The sequence below is a fragment of the Canis lupus genome, chromosome 7 (genome assembly GCF_003254725.2).
Source record: "Canis lupus dingo isolate Sandy chromosome 7, ASM325472v2, whole genome shotgun sequence".
NCBI lineage: Eukaryota > Metazoa > Chordata > Mammalia > Carnivora > Canidae > Canis > Canis lupus.
In genome coordinates, this window is record NC_064249.1 from 26,107,168 (window position 1) to 26,120,703 (window position 13,536).

At 33.1% G+C, this 13,536-nt stretch overlaps 1 protein-coding gene across 6 annotated transcripts in view; it reads right to left on the bottom strand.

Moving 5' to 3' along the window:
• Positions 1–13,536, bottom strand: part of SUCO (SUN domain containing ossification factor) — an 87,909-nt gene that overhangs the window by 52,048 nt on the left and 22,325 nt on the right. For all 6 annotated transcript variants that reach the window (XR_003129168.3, XR_003129169.3, XM_049112286.1 and 3 more), the window contains exons 2-6: positions 7,384–7,492; positions 5,042–5,152; positions 2,798–2,949; positions 1,070–1,207; positions 696–846 (exon numbers count right to left, since the gene is read on the bottom strand). Coding sequence is in view for 4 of the 6 variants with exons in the window: in XM_049112286.1 (XP_048968243.1) it covers positions 696–846; positions 1,070–1,207; positions 2,798–2,949; positions 5,042–5,152; positions 7,384–7,492 (661 nt within the window). In the remaining 2 variants the exon portion in view is untranslated. The remainder of the gene's footprint in view (positions 1–695; positions 847–1,069; positions 1,208–2,797; positions 2,950–5,041; positions 5,153–7,383; positions 7,493–13,536) is intronic.

Genomic DNA, 13,536 nt, shown 5'->3' on the forward strand with positions numbered 1-13,536 from the left:
CTTTGATTCCACATGTTTTAAGTTCATGGAGTGGACTTCATCTCTGTTACACCGTTACTTCTTACCTGAAGGGAGCCCAGACTTCTCCACCAACATTTCTTTAGGAAATTCTGCATTGGCCTCTATACGAAGTCAAAGCAGAACTCGAAAGGAGAAAAGAAAGTAAAACTTTCTTTGGAAAGTATAATTGAGGATAGTATAATTGTAAACGGCACACTCTTCAATATAAGCTGATCTAGTTTGTAGTCTGTGCACAAATAACAAACAAAAGGTAAAATATCTCTTTAAAATAATTCTGTTTGAAGAGCCTAAATTTAACATTGTTTATGGAGTTAAACTTATGTTCAGCCTGAAGATACCTGAATTCAATAATAATAGCTTCTTCTATACAGCTCTCTGAGAAACTGCTTAAAGACATTATGTATCTGGTATCAAACAGTTGATGGCAGCAGAAAACCACTTAATTATATACAAAGCTCATACTTGGAACAACTTTATGTATAAACAATACACTGGCAACAGTACCCAAAAAGTAACCACTTGCCCTCAAGGAACACAGCTAGCCTCAGTTCCATATTCCTCATTAACTACTTAATCACTGATTTTTATGGCAAATATGGTTAGCAAACTGCAACATAAGCTAATAATAAAAATGCATAATATAAAGTAAGAAATAGTCCAAGTCATATACCTACCTCATTTTTTAAATTATCTGAAGTATTCAATGCAGATTTTGAATCACCACTTTTCTGATCACTTGCTGAAACTTTTGATTCAAATTCTGATTTTGTTATTTTTCCTTTGCCATGTGAAGATGACACATTTTCTATATGCTGGCCAACAAGGCTATTAGAAACCAAAAAGACGTATTAAAAGAATTAGCTGAATAACAAGTTTATGTAATCTAACCTAAACTGTTACAATTCTCATGTATAAAATAAACCAAGAAAAGAGCACAAAGGGATTAGCTTTCTCTCAATCACAAAGTGGAATTACACGTGCACCATTCAAACATGACACTGCTATCATTACAGAATTATATAAAGGGCAAACAACATTTCACACCCACCTTTCAGGTGGACTAACAAAGGAAGGCTGGTCAACTGGAGCATTTGTTTCAAGGGTGTCACCAACATCACAATCGGTTTCAGATTGCTCAGTTTCACTTGGTTTGGCTATAGGAATAGTACCAGATTTTTCTATTTCACTAAAAATAGAAACAAAAAAGACAATCTGGCAATTCAATGAAAATAATGTGGCATAAGTTAAAAATTTTATTAGCGATTTTCAAAAAATAATCTAAGCCACCGAAAAATGCTTTGTAGTTCTGCAGGCTGTTTTCAAGAATTCACTATTTTAAATCATATAAGGTCAACTCCTGATTCTTGATCTGTTAATGTCCTTGGCCATTAAATAGGTAATTACCAAATTTTAAAGCAAAATATCAGAGTTTAGTATTTGGTCTCATAAAAAATAAGTTTTCAAATTTATGTATGTATGTATGTATTTATTGGGAGGTGGGGTCAGAAAGCACACTAGCGCATACAAGGAGGGACAGGAGGGGGAGAGGGAGAAAGAAAATCTTAAGCAGTCTCCACACTATATGGAGCCCAACTTGGGGCTCGATCTCACAACCCTGAGATCATGATTTGAGCTGAAATCAAGAGTTAAATGCTTAGGCGACTAAGACACTCATGCGTCCATAAAATTACTTTTTTAACTGCATCTTCTCTAATGTTTCCTTCCTGTTAGTATATTCTACCAGTATTAGAGTTGCTGCCTATAGTATCAAAAAATCATCTATTATCTCAAAACATTTCACTAAAGTTCTCAAGGCACTTTCAGAATTTTGTTTTATATATACCCTAATATTTTCCCCTACTCACTTCCAATTTGCTAAGTAGTCATGTTCAATATAATGGGAAAATAATATGTACTGTTCAGATATGTAATATCTAGCCTTAAATTCTTTCTGGAATAAATATTTAAAAAATTTGAAATACTATTGTTATTTCTAAGCATGTCTCCTGTTTCTTTGTTCCTTATCTAGGATAAATACCTAAATGGCAACTCTAACATCTCTAAGTACCACTCCTTCACCCCAGTCCCTTCTGTTCTTAAAGAGAGTATTTAAAAAGTGCTTATGTCCCCCCCCCAAAAAAAAAGTAGTGATGATAATATTTATTGACAGATATATTATTACTATGTGCCAGATATTGTCCTATCCATGAATATATATGTATATATGTATATATGTGTGTGTACACACACACACACACACACGAAATACTTAGTAAGAGAAATACTTAATGTAGTATGAGAAGGGAATTTTGTTCTTTGTAGTGTTGCTTTAAGGATCAGGAGAGATTTAATAGACTAGGAAAGACATAATAGATTTTTCTAAATTAAGGAAATCTTACACCTACATATCCTGAATATTATCAAGTTTGAAAAACATATTTATTCACAAAAAGACACAACTATGAATGGAATGCTGCAGTAATACTTGATGGAAATGAATACCGACATTTGAATCTTTGATAATTATAGAGAAGATTACTCAAATAAGTATTTACTTAAACAAGCAGAACCTCAGTTTATGTGATGTAGAGATTTCATGGCTGAGATCTAATCAACTCAGAGTTTGGATGCAGAATAAAAACACAGGCATCGTAACTTAAGTCTGCTATATGGCCTAAACTTCAAATCTGAGTCTCAAGCTGCCTTATCTTTAAAAAGACCTTTTTCTATCATTACCTAATGGGATTCCTTTTTTTTTTTCTTTGTAATGACTTACTCAAGCTTTGAGATTGGAGTAATCTCTGAGGTAGATGAGCTGGAAATATTTTCAATGTTTTCACTTCCCACAACTATACTGGAAGAATCTTCTTGTAGATCAACTGTAGGGAGTGTCTCAATCACAGATGGACTTAATTTTGACTCAGTATTCTGTTAAAAAAAAAAAAAGTCAGTTGTATTCTTTTGCTATATAGGATTTTATAAAAGTACATTCAAAAGTGACAGTATCAAGAATGTACTTTTATAAAAATCCTATCTTCTAACATTTACCCCCCAAGAAATATACTTCATATTAAAATAAAAGCTCTAGACATTTTTCATGGCATTTCACAAACCAGGACAAAGGAGCTTGTCTTTCTTCTTTCCTATTTTCTATCAAGACCTACATATATTTCCCTCTTACTACTATTAATGCTAGTAGCAACACAGAAATCATATTTAAATATACAAAACAAAAAAACAAAACAAAAAAAAACAAAAAAAATAAAAAATAAAAATAAATATACAAAACAGTACAACACATACTTCTTGCCTCAGAGCAGTTTAGAAGATAATGTCCACAAATAAATAACAGCACAGGGCATGTACAAGTAATATTACAATGCAATCCATGATTTTCACTGCTCCGTCACTCCTGGATGCTCTGGACCTTTCTACCCTCCAAACCACAATCTGAAATCTACCTAATACCACTCATATTTGAAACCTCTATCAGCATATTCACCACCACAACCAACACTACAGAGAATTAGCCATTCCTCTTTCTCTATGCCTCTACTTTCTCTGTATATAGACTTAAGACAGCATCTATAACAACTTAATTATCTTATTTAAGGTCTCCTTCCCTTTTTCAAGTATACTGTAAATGTCTTGAGTAAGAACTATGTTCTCTTGATCTTCATGCTCCCTGGCACATAGCAGACATTCAATGCTTATTAACTATCAAGTGAGAGGTATTCATGCTCAGTTCAAGGAAAAGACAAACTATGGACTATTATGGACTAGAATAATTGGTTCTCTGAAGCAAAAAGGACTCAGTATGGAAGCAGAAAGAAAACACAAGGTATAGAGTTCAGAGGAATATAAAATGCAATCATCTGGGGAAATATTTACACTGAAATGAAAAATTCACAAAGGAATATAAACAGTTTACAGTTTATGGTGGAGGCCTTGAAAAAAGGAGTATTACATTATCAAATATTATATTATCATTTTAATATGTATTTAATATAAAAAAAATCAATGAGATATTTTACATTTTTTTAACTCAATCTCCAAAATCCAATATGTATTTAATACTTGCAGCAAGTCTCAATTTGGACTAGCTGCATTTCCAGTACTCAATAGCCCCATGTAGCTAGTGGCTACTATACTGAACAGCACAGATCTATTAAGATGCAATAAGCACTTCAAAGTATTTGAGGAAGAGTATACCATGATAAAAGTTCTGGAGAATGAACAATGGTAGGACTGTTCAGGATAGTCGTATAACTGGAAGGGCTACAGAGAACTTTTTCGTACTCTTATGTACACACATCTGACAAACATCTTCCAGGATCCAATAAAATGAAATTCACTATTTGTACTTAGATAGCGAAATCAAGTCATAAAATAGCTGTAACTGTATTTTCAAAAAAGAATTCTCCCCCATTTTGAGTTGGTTTGTTTTTGTTAATATTTGAGATACTTAGTTTTTCCTTAGTTTTTCTTCTTCCAGATAAAATATCCCTAGTTCTTCAGCTATTCCTGACATTAAATGGGTTCCAGATGCTTCAGCATTCTAGTTTTTAATAATTTTCATAAAATTTGATGTACAAAATGGAAAATATTCAGGATATAATATAAGAAACACATAAAATACATTTTAACCTATTACTAATTCATATTCCACAATCAGTGACAAAAGTTTGGTATCAAAATACTCGATTTTATATACAAATACTTTCTTTTGTTGTAAGTTAGAAAAAAATTTCCCGACATCTAATAATCTGGAGATAAAATACATTATAGTGAGCCAAAATGGAACCTACAAAGAAATGAGAACTTACACCCAAACTTTTACTACAAAGAAAATGGTCACATTATTAAATCTGCAATTTTTCTATTTCTCAAAATCAGTACTCTTAGATGTAAATAGTATTAAAGCCAATTGCATGAAAGTTTGAAAAAAAAAGTAACAATATGCAATATGGTGAGTAGTTTTAAAAGATGTATTATTAAACATTAAAGCAACATAGCTTACTTGTACATCCACATCGTAGTCATCTTTTAATTTATGTTCTTCTGGAGGAATAGGTAAATTTGAACCCACTTTTTCCGATAATTCAGCATGGATAGGTCCCTCTCTTTCATCCTATATTGCAACAAGATGAAAGGGTAACTGATAAAACTATTTCACAAAACAGTTATATATATAATATAAAGCAATATTATATATTTTACAACCAAAACACTGTTTTGTACAAGTCTGACTCTAATTACTTTTATTTGTTTACATGCTTATTGTTCATCTTCCTGCATTCCATTCCTTGCCATCACACTTAAAATGTACACTAAATGAGTTCAAGACCTTCATTTGATTTCTTGATAAGCACTTTAGTCCTACCACACAGCACCACGTGGTAGGCAAACAGTAAGACTTTGGAAAATATCTAAAAAATGAATGTACATCATCCAATATGTATTTAATACTTGCGTCATCTCTCTTTTGACATTTACTTTCAAGTTAGGATTTCAGATACCTTCCCATTTAAATGTATCTTCTAGGATATAATTTCATAAAAGCAAGGTTCATTCTTTGCTTATCAAAGCCTTTAAATCATTTATCAGACCTAAATATTTCTGTAAGAGTATGTTCCCCCCCCGAATGCTTTGCTTACATTCATTCTCACAAAATTTGTTTTCAAATTTCTCATGAGAGATTAGATCAAAGTCTTAGACTGTGGGTAAAAGTTAAAAGTATAAAATTATACTCTCTTTAAAGAGATATTCAGCAACAGTCTTAAAATTTTTAAATGCTCTATCCCAGAAATCAAACATAACCCCAAAATTTGAATCATCCACACTAAATATCATGCCACCCCCTCAAAGCATGTAATTATAAACTTATGTTCACACACATGCGTGCACACACAAGCTGAGAAACAATTCAGTCTTTTTTTTTGTTTTACAATTCAGTCTTTTAATAAAGAAATATGTCATAACTTATGACGGAATAAAAATGTAGCCATAACAAGAATACAGCAACATGAAAAAGTGTCCATGAGATACTATCAGGGCAGAAGGGAAAGTCAAAATGTAGAATATTTACAATATGACATTTTACGGAAAATAAAAATATTAATTTGTGTGCCATATATAGATATCCACAAAAAACCAGTCTCAAGGTTTTCACAAGAAACAGTAAATTGTGGTTCCTTTCAGAAGGGGAATAGGCTATAAATATGAATATTCTATAGTTAGTATAAATTACTTCTATACAGTTGATCCTTGAACAATGCACGGGTTAGGGGCTCCAAGCCCTAGCACAGTCAAAAATTTCCATGTACTTTTTAACTCCCCCAGAACTTAACTACTCATAGCCTATTGTTAACCAGAAAATGTACCAATAATAAGCAGTCAACACAGATTTTGTATGTTCCATATATTATAAACCATATTCTTATACTGAAGTAAGCTAGAGAAAATAAAGTGTTAAGAAAATCATAAGAGAAAATACATTTACAGTACTGTATTATAAAAAATCTGCATATTAATATAACCACACAGTTCAAACTCATGTCATTCAAGGGTCAATTGTATTTTAAATACATATATTGATAGGGAGAAGCCAAATCTAGTCAATACTCACCTTTTATCTATCATTCATTTTATTTATTTATTTATTTAAATAGGCTCCAAAAAATAAATAAATAAATAAATAAATAAATAGGCTCCATAACTAATGTGGTGCTTGAACTCACAACCCTGAGATCAAGAGTCATATGCTCTACTGACTGAGTCACCCAGGCCCCCCACCTTTTATCATTTAAAATAATAAAATAATAAGTGATTTAAAGACCATCTGATAAAAAAAAAAAAAAAAAGACCATCTGGTCTGGCTTTTTGGACTTTGTCTATTCATTCCCCCAATTATACTTTATTAAAATTCCCCCAATTATATTAAAAAACTACATAGCCAGTGATTGCAGAGTCTCCATATAATCCTCATATCTAAATTTTCACTTATAAGGCTGGGGTTTCTTTTGAAACCTTTTAAGTATTTAGAGTATTAAAAAGTGAGCCACTGGTTTTCAGTTCTCTGAATAGGTACTATTTTTCTCCCTATTCTAGGACTAAAGATGTTATAACATTCCAAACATAAGCAACACAAATAAACATATAAATATCTCAGGGATAGCTTACTTTCAGAATTATCTGAGTAATTCTTATTACAGCAAGAATTACAAATCACCAAAAATTATGTCCTGTATTTTTGAAATTACTTTTATTCCAAAATTTTTGAAATTACTTTTATTCCAAACATTTTGAGGAAGTCTCAAAAAGCTGACACACAAATTACACTGTCAACTTTATTTAAGGTACCTTTTTCTGGAATTGTACATCTTCATTTTCTAGTGCACAATTGTCATCTTGAGAGTAGTATGATGAAGCTGAAGAACTCTCTTTACAACACACATGCCAACTGGGAAGCCTGTAAAACATTTACCATCACCAAAAGAAAGAAAGAAGGAAAAAGTTGTTAAGCCAATATATCCCCTACTACGGGCTAGAATTTGAGGCAATAAACAAATAGATGGCTCCTACCCTAAGTTCTCAAGAACTTAACAATATAATGGAGACAAATGTATATAAGACAAGTGTTTTTATTTAATGCCCTAAAAAAAAAACATAAACTGTGTTATCAGTATTCCAAGTAAGGCATTATGAATTTCATGAAGGTAAAACAATAAAGACTTCACAAAAGAAGTATCTGATAAGGGATCCCTGGGTGGCGCAGCGGTTTGGCGCCTGCCTTTGGCCCAGGGCATGATCCTGGAGACCCGGGATCGAATCCCACGTCGGGCTCCCGGTGCATGGAGCCTGCTTCTCCCTCTGCCTGTGTCTCTGCCTCTCTCTCTCTCTGTGACTATCATAAATAAATAAAAAAAATTAAAAAAAAAAAAAAAAAGAAGTATCTGATAATTCTCACAGAAGAAAAAGTTTTCAAAGACTTAATCTCCTCAGAAAGTACTAGATGCCAATAATATTCTAAATTTTACTAAATACTTAAGAACAGGGACACCTGGGTGGCTCAGTGGTTGAGCATCTGCCTTTGGCCCAGGGTGTGATCCCGGGATCCGGGATCCAGGATCGAGTTCTGCATCAGGATCCTTGTGAGGAGCCTGCTTCTCCCTCAGCCTGTGTCTCTGTCTCTGTCTCTCTCTCTCTCTGTGTCTCTCATGAATAAATAAAATCTTAAAAAAATACATACATACATACATACAAACAAATAACTCTAAAGCTGCCTAAACTATTTCAAAGCACAGTAGGTAAAGCTTCCAAGTAATTTTCATATAGGGAACATAGCACTGATGTCCAAAATTAAGAGAAACAGCACACACAAATGAATACTACACATTAATACAACTTATGATACCAGACATGAATAAAACAATAAAAAAGAAAGTCCCTAGGAACATACCAAAGAAATAATATACTACTGTTATGATCAAGCAGAGTTTAATTCTGATATTCAAAAGTGGTTAAATATAATAAAATCTATTTATTTAGTCTACCATGTAAAAATATCTTATGATTATCTCCACAGTCACTGAAAGACATCTGATAAACTTACACATCCATCAAGATTTTCTTAAAATACTGGAGGGTATTATGCTGAGTGAAGTAAGTCAATCAGAGAAGGACAAACATTATATGTTCTCATTCATTTGGGGAATATAAATAATAGTGAAAGGGAATATAAGGGAAGGGAGAAGAAATGTGTGGGAAATATCAGAAAGGGAGACAGAACGTAAAGACTGCTAACTCTGGGAAACAAACTAGGGGTGGTAGAAGGGGAGGAGAGCAGGGGGTGGAAGTGAATGGGTGACAGGCACTAGGGGTTATTCTGTATGTTGGTAAATTGAACACCAATAAAAAATAAATTTAAAAAAAGATTTTCTTAAAATAGGAATAAGCAGATGTTTACCATGGAGACATATATGCATAATACACAATCCTAAAAGTCAGTACCAAAGTTAGTGAAGAAACCTAAAAATAACCCTATATAAATCTGAAACAAGACAAGAATTATTGCTAGTATTACATAATTTGATAAAAGGTATAAAAATGGAAAAAAAGAGTAAGATATCATTAAGTGTGAAAAATTAAAGGTGAAATAATTATAGGTGTGATAATTATAGATGAAAAATTAAAAAGAACCACCTATTAAAAGAAGTTCTGGATATACAATTTATATTTGTAGGTATAAAGAATCAAGTCAACTCTGCTCAAACCATCACCATCGCCACCAGTTACAAGATGAAACATAAAAGTTCCCATTTGCAAAAGAAACAATAAAACAGTAAAATATAAACTTAGCAAGAAATGTTCTATTAACTGTTTGAAATTACTAATATTTGACAACGCTTCAACATGGAAAACTCAAATTATACAATTCAAGCTAACATATACAGAATATTTGACAACTGCATATTGAAGACACAAGATTTTTAAGTAGGTAGGCTGATTCTAAAATTTATATAAGCAGTAAGAACAGTCAAGAAGATTTTAATGTGAAGGAACTAGATGTCTATAAAACCATAATAATTACAACAATATGGTATTGAGATGACAGAGGGAAAGGGAATCTCCAGGGTGTCTAGAAATAGAAATCCTAGCATGACACAGAAAACAGGGAACAACCTGGAGGTTGGAGGTTACCGGAAACTCCAGAAGAACCTTCTTTTAGAAGATGAAATTGACAGCACATCTGATGATAAGTCTTTGAAAATCTTAAGTACAGATTTATATAAATGGTAGACAGTTTGTCATTGAACAGAAAAACAAGCAAATTTAGTAAGTCAAATATTAGTTATAGGAGGAAAAATGGTAGTACAGAAAAGGAAAAGTAATCATGTTGTGAATAGCATTTATATAAGTCATAATTACATAAACAATGAACACTGATCTAATCCAAATTATGACAGAACTATATTACTATCAACATGTACTTAAAGAGAATCTGATTATCTGCACTAGAACACTAAAACTGACATTAAAGCAATTATTTTAGAGACAAAGAATATAAAATTAATCAGCTAAGAAATGAAAGTGGTTTCTTTCAAACCAAAATAAGTAAATAAATCTTAGAGCTCTCTTTCATATGGATATATTATTTCGATAAAATTAAAACTAAAAAAAGGGGGAGAGGACAAGGTACATAATAACATATACATACATATTATACCGTGTGTACATGTATACTAAAGGTATTTCTATGTGCATAAATTTCTCCGAAATAGTTGTTTTTTGTTTTGTTTTGTTTTGTTTTGTTTTGTTTTTTAAAGCACTACCTTGGGGCAGCCCAGGTGGCTCAGCGGTTTAGCACCGCCTTCAGCCCAGGGTATGATTCTGGAGACCCAGGATCGAGTCCCACGTCAGGCTCCCTGCATGGAGCCTGCTTCTCTGCCTCTCTCTGTCTCTCATGAATAAATAAATAAAACCTTAAAAAACAACAACAACAACAACAACAAAAAACCACTACCTTGGTTGTATCCAAGGAGGAAAACTGATGGCAGAGTCACAAGGGCAATACAAGAGCATTTTTTACTAAATAATAACTATGCCTTTTGAATTTTGAGCCACAAGAATATATTACTTTTCAAAACTTCATATTGATACATCATTGTTTATTATGTATTTCCTTATTGAGACTTTACACTGTTTCTCAGGTGTGTGTCTGTGTGTGTTTATATGTATGTATCTGGGGCAGCCAAAGTTTAAGATATCCAAAACTGTGGGTACTACAATTTTGGTGGTAATGCCCCCTTATTTTCTTTATCTTTTTCTATACTTTCTAAATTTCTACCACAAGCATATATTAGTTTTATCATCAGGATCTCCGCATGTAAGTGTATGTATATAAGTCCTAATATCCACAGTTAGTAGGGGGGCCAACAGGCCTTAAATCTCATGATCTTTATTTTTAATATCATATAATCAAATCCTATTGCTCTAAGTTCTGAATTTTTTGGAAATGAGATTAGCAATAGCATGAGTGGACTCAGTAGACTGCCCTCCCAATGTGGGTAGGCACCACCCAATCCTTTGAGGGCCTAAATAGAACCAGGGGCAAAAGAAGGAAGAATTTGCCCTTTTTGTTTGTTTTCCTGCCTCATTGCTAGGACATCTCTTTCCAACCCTTGCACTGGGATTTATATCTCAAGCACCATTGTTTATCAGGCCCTCAGACTCAACCTGAATTGTATCACTGGCTTTCCTTGGTCTCCAGCTTTCAGACTTCAGATCATGGGACCTCTCAGCTTCCATAATTGTGTGACCTAATGCCTCATTAAAAACAACAAAAACAAACAAACAAACAAAAAAACACCACACAGACACGGAAGTTCTGTTTCTCTGGAGAACCTTACTACACTTGCCATTAGTATATAATACATTCTTTATATATCTTCCCTATTTCTCCTCTTATTTATAGCTTTATCAATGGTATCACTTAAACATCTCTAACATCTCAGTCTCTACTTAATAACAGATCCTAGTAAAACAATGGACCTATAAGAGATAAAACCTTAACTTTCTTCTTCATAAGTCTAAAATATATAATAAAAATTATCACCAATTAATAACTGCCACAAAATTTTAAACTATCAATGTATAAAATAAATGCCCTAAAAGCACTCTAACTCGACTGAGCTTTCCTAAGAAAGGATCTCTGTAATGGGAGTCTTTACTTTCAACACATTTCCCAGGACAATCAGATATGCAACACTCACTTTAAGGATAAGTGGATCACATCATATTGGCTGAAGGCACTTTTTGCATAACTCAATAGGCCTAATTCCATGCTATTAAAGCAACTTCCTAAAATTACACTATGAAAGTGCCAAGACTGAAGATATGAGTTTCCAGACTTAAGAATTAAGAAGTTCAGCACCAGAAATCACATCAAGATCAAGGACAATCAATCAAAAAAAAAAAAAAATCAAGGACAATCTGTGAGCCCTTGACACACTCCCATAGTTCAAAATGAGTGATAATTGTTACTTTCTATTCATTTGTTAAATTGTTTCTGTGCATGTATATCTTCACTTACATTTAAAACATAAATGCTTTGAGAACCAATTCCTAACCACTTTAAGCCAGCCCCAAAAAGCCAAATCTTGCAAATATACGGTAGAGAACTGTTTTGAGCAGAGGAAAATTCAATCATTTTTTATTCCTTTCCCATCACCACCATCACCTCATCACTACCACTCCAACTCACCTACCCACCCACCACTCTGTCATACACATAAGAACCTGGAAACTAAGAGGATATTTATCCCTTCTTGTCAGCCTCTCTCTACCAATGTGGCATGGATTCACCATTCAAAAAGAAAGGTATCACTTTCAGAGTAGATGTAACTAAAGATCTTAGAAAAAGATCATCTGCCTGCCATTTAGGGATACCAAGCTTTACAGACTTTAGTGAAACAAGAGTATCACACATGCTAGTAGTATTGTGCTTACCGAAAATATTTACTAACATCCAGTCTGAAAGCGTTAGCAGTCACAAGTACCAGTAGTTACAAAGTGTGTGTGTGGTGTATGTGTGCGTATGCTTTTCAACAAAAAGTGACCATATGACATCTTGAGCAAGAAAAATGTTTAAAGGATTAAAAACAGTAAATCTATAACAAAATGAACCAAAGTAGAGTCCACATGCTGAAAAAATCATCTTTAAAGGAAAACCTATGTTAAGCAGATACTAGATTTTAAATTTTTCTTTACCCAAACTTGGAAAAGAATTTTTTTTTTTTGGTACTTTACCTACTTATTATCTTATCAAGACAGTAATGCTACAAATGCTGCCAAATTGTGATTTCCTTTTACATGCAGTTGATGTTCTAATCTAAATGATACAACCAATCAACTTTATTTAGAAAACCTAGCAAAGACACGTGGCAAATAGTCAACAAATAATTTCTTCTTCCAAAATTTTAAAAAACCATTTTCAAATAAAAATAGGTCTATGAATATGTTCATATATATACTGCATATGTATAATATTCTTATGGAAAACAAAATGATTTTCTGGGTAAGAATTTTGAGGGTAAAAGTGGAAGGGGTAAAAATACCACCAAGCTAGCTTTGCGTTTTCTAGCTTTAGGTTCTCCTTAATGGAGACCCTCCTCTCCCAACAAATACACAAAAACAAAAACAAAAAATCACCCAAACAGCTTCTCAATGACTGTCTAAGAAATAGGACAGATCAGTTTTATTTATACATGTAACTGTACATTAAAAAAAAAAAGTTTTGCAAACAGGGGACCCTGTTATAAAATATTAGCACTATTCTCCAAAATTTTAAACAGTAGAAAAACTTGCAGCAACCATTAGAAATCCATCAACATAGGACGCCTGGGTGGCTCAGCCATTGAGCGTCTGCCTTCGGCTCAGGGCCTGATCCCAGGATCCAGGATCGAGTCCCATCGGGCTCCCTGTGAGGAGCCTGCTTCTCCCTCTGCCTATGTC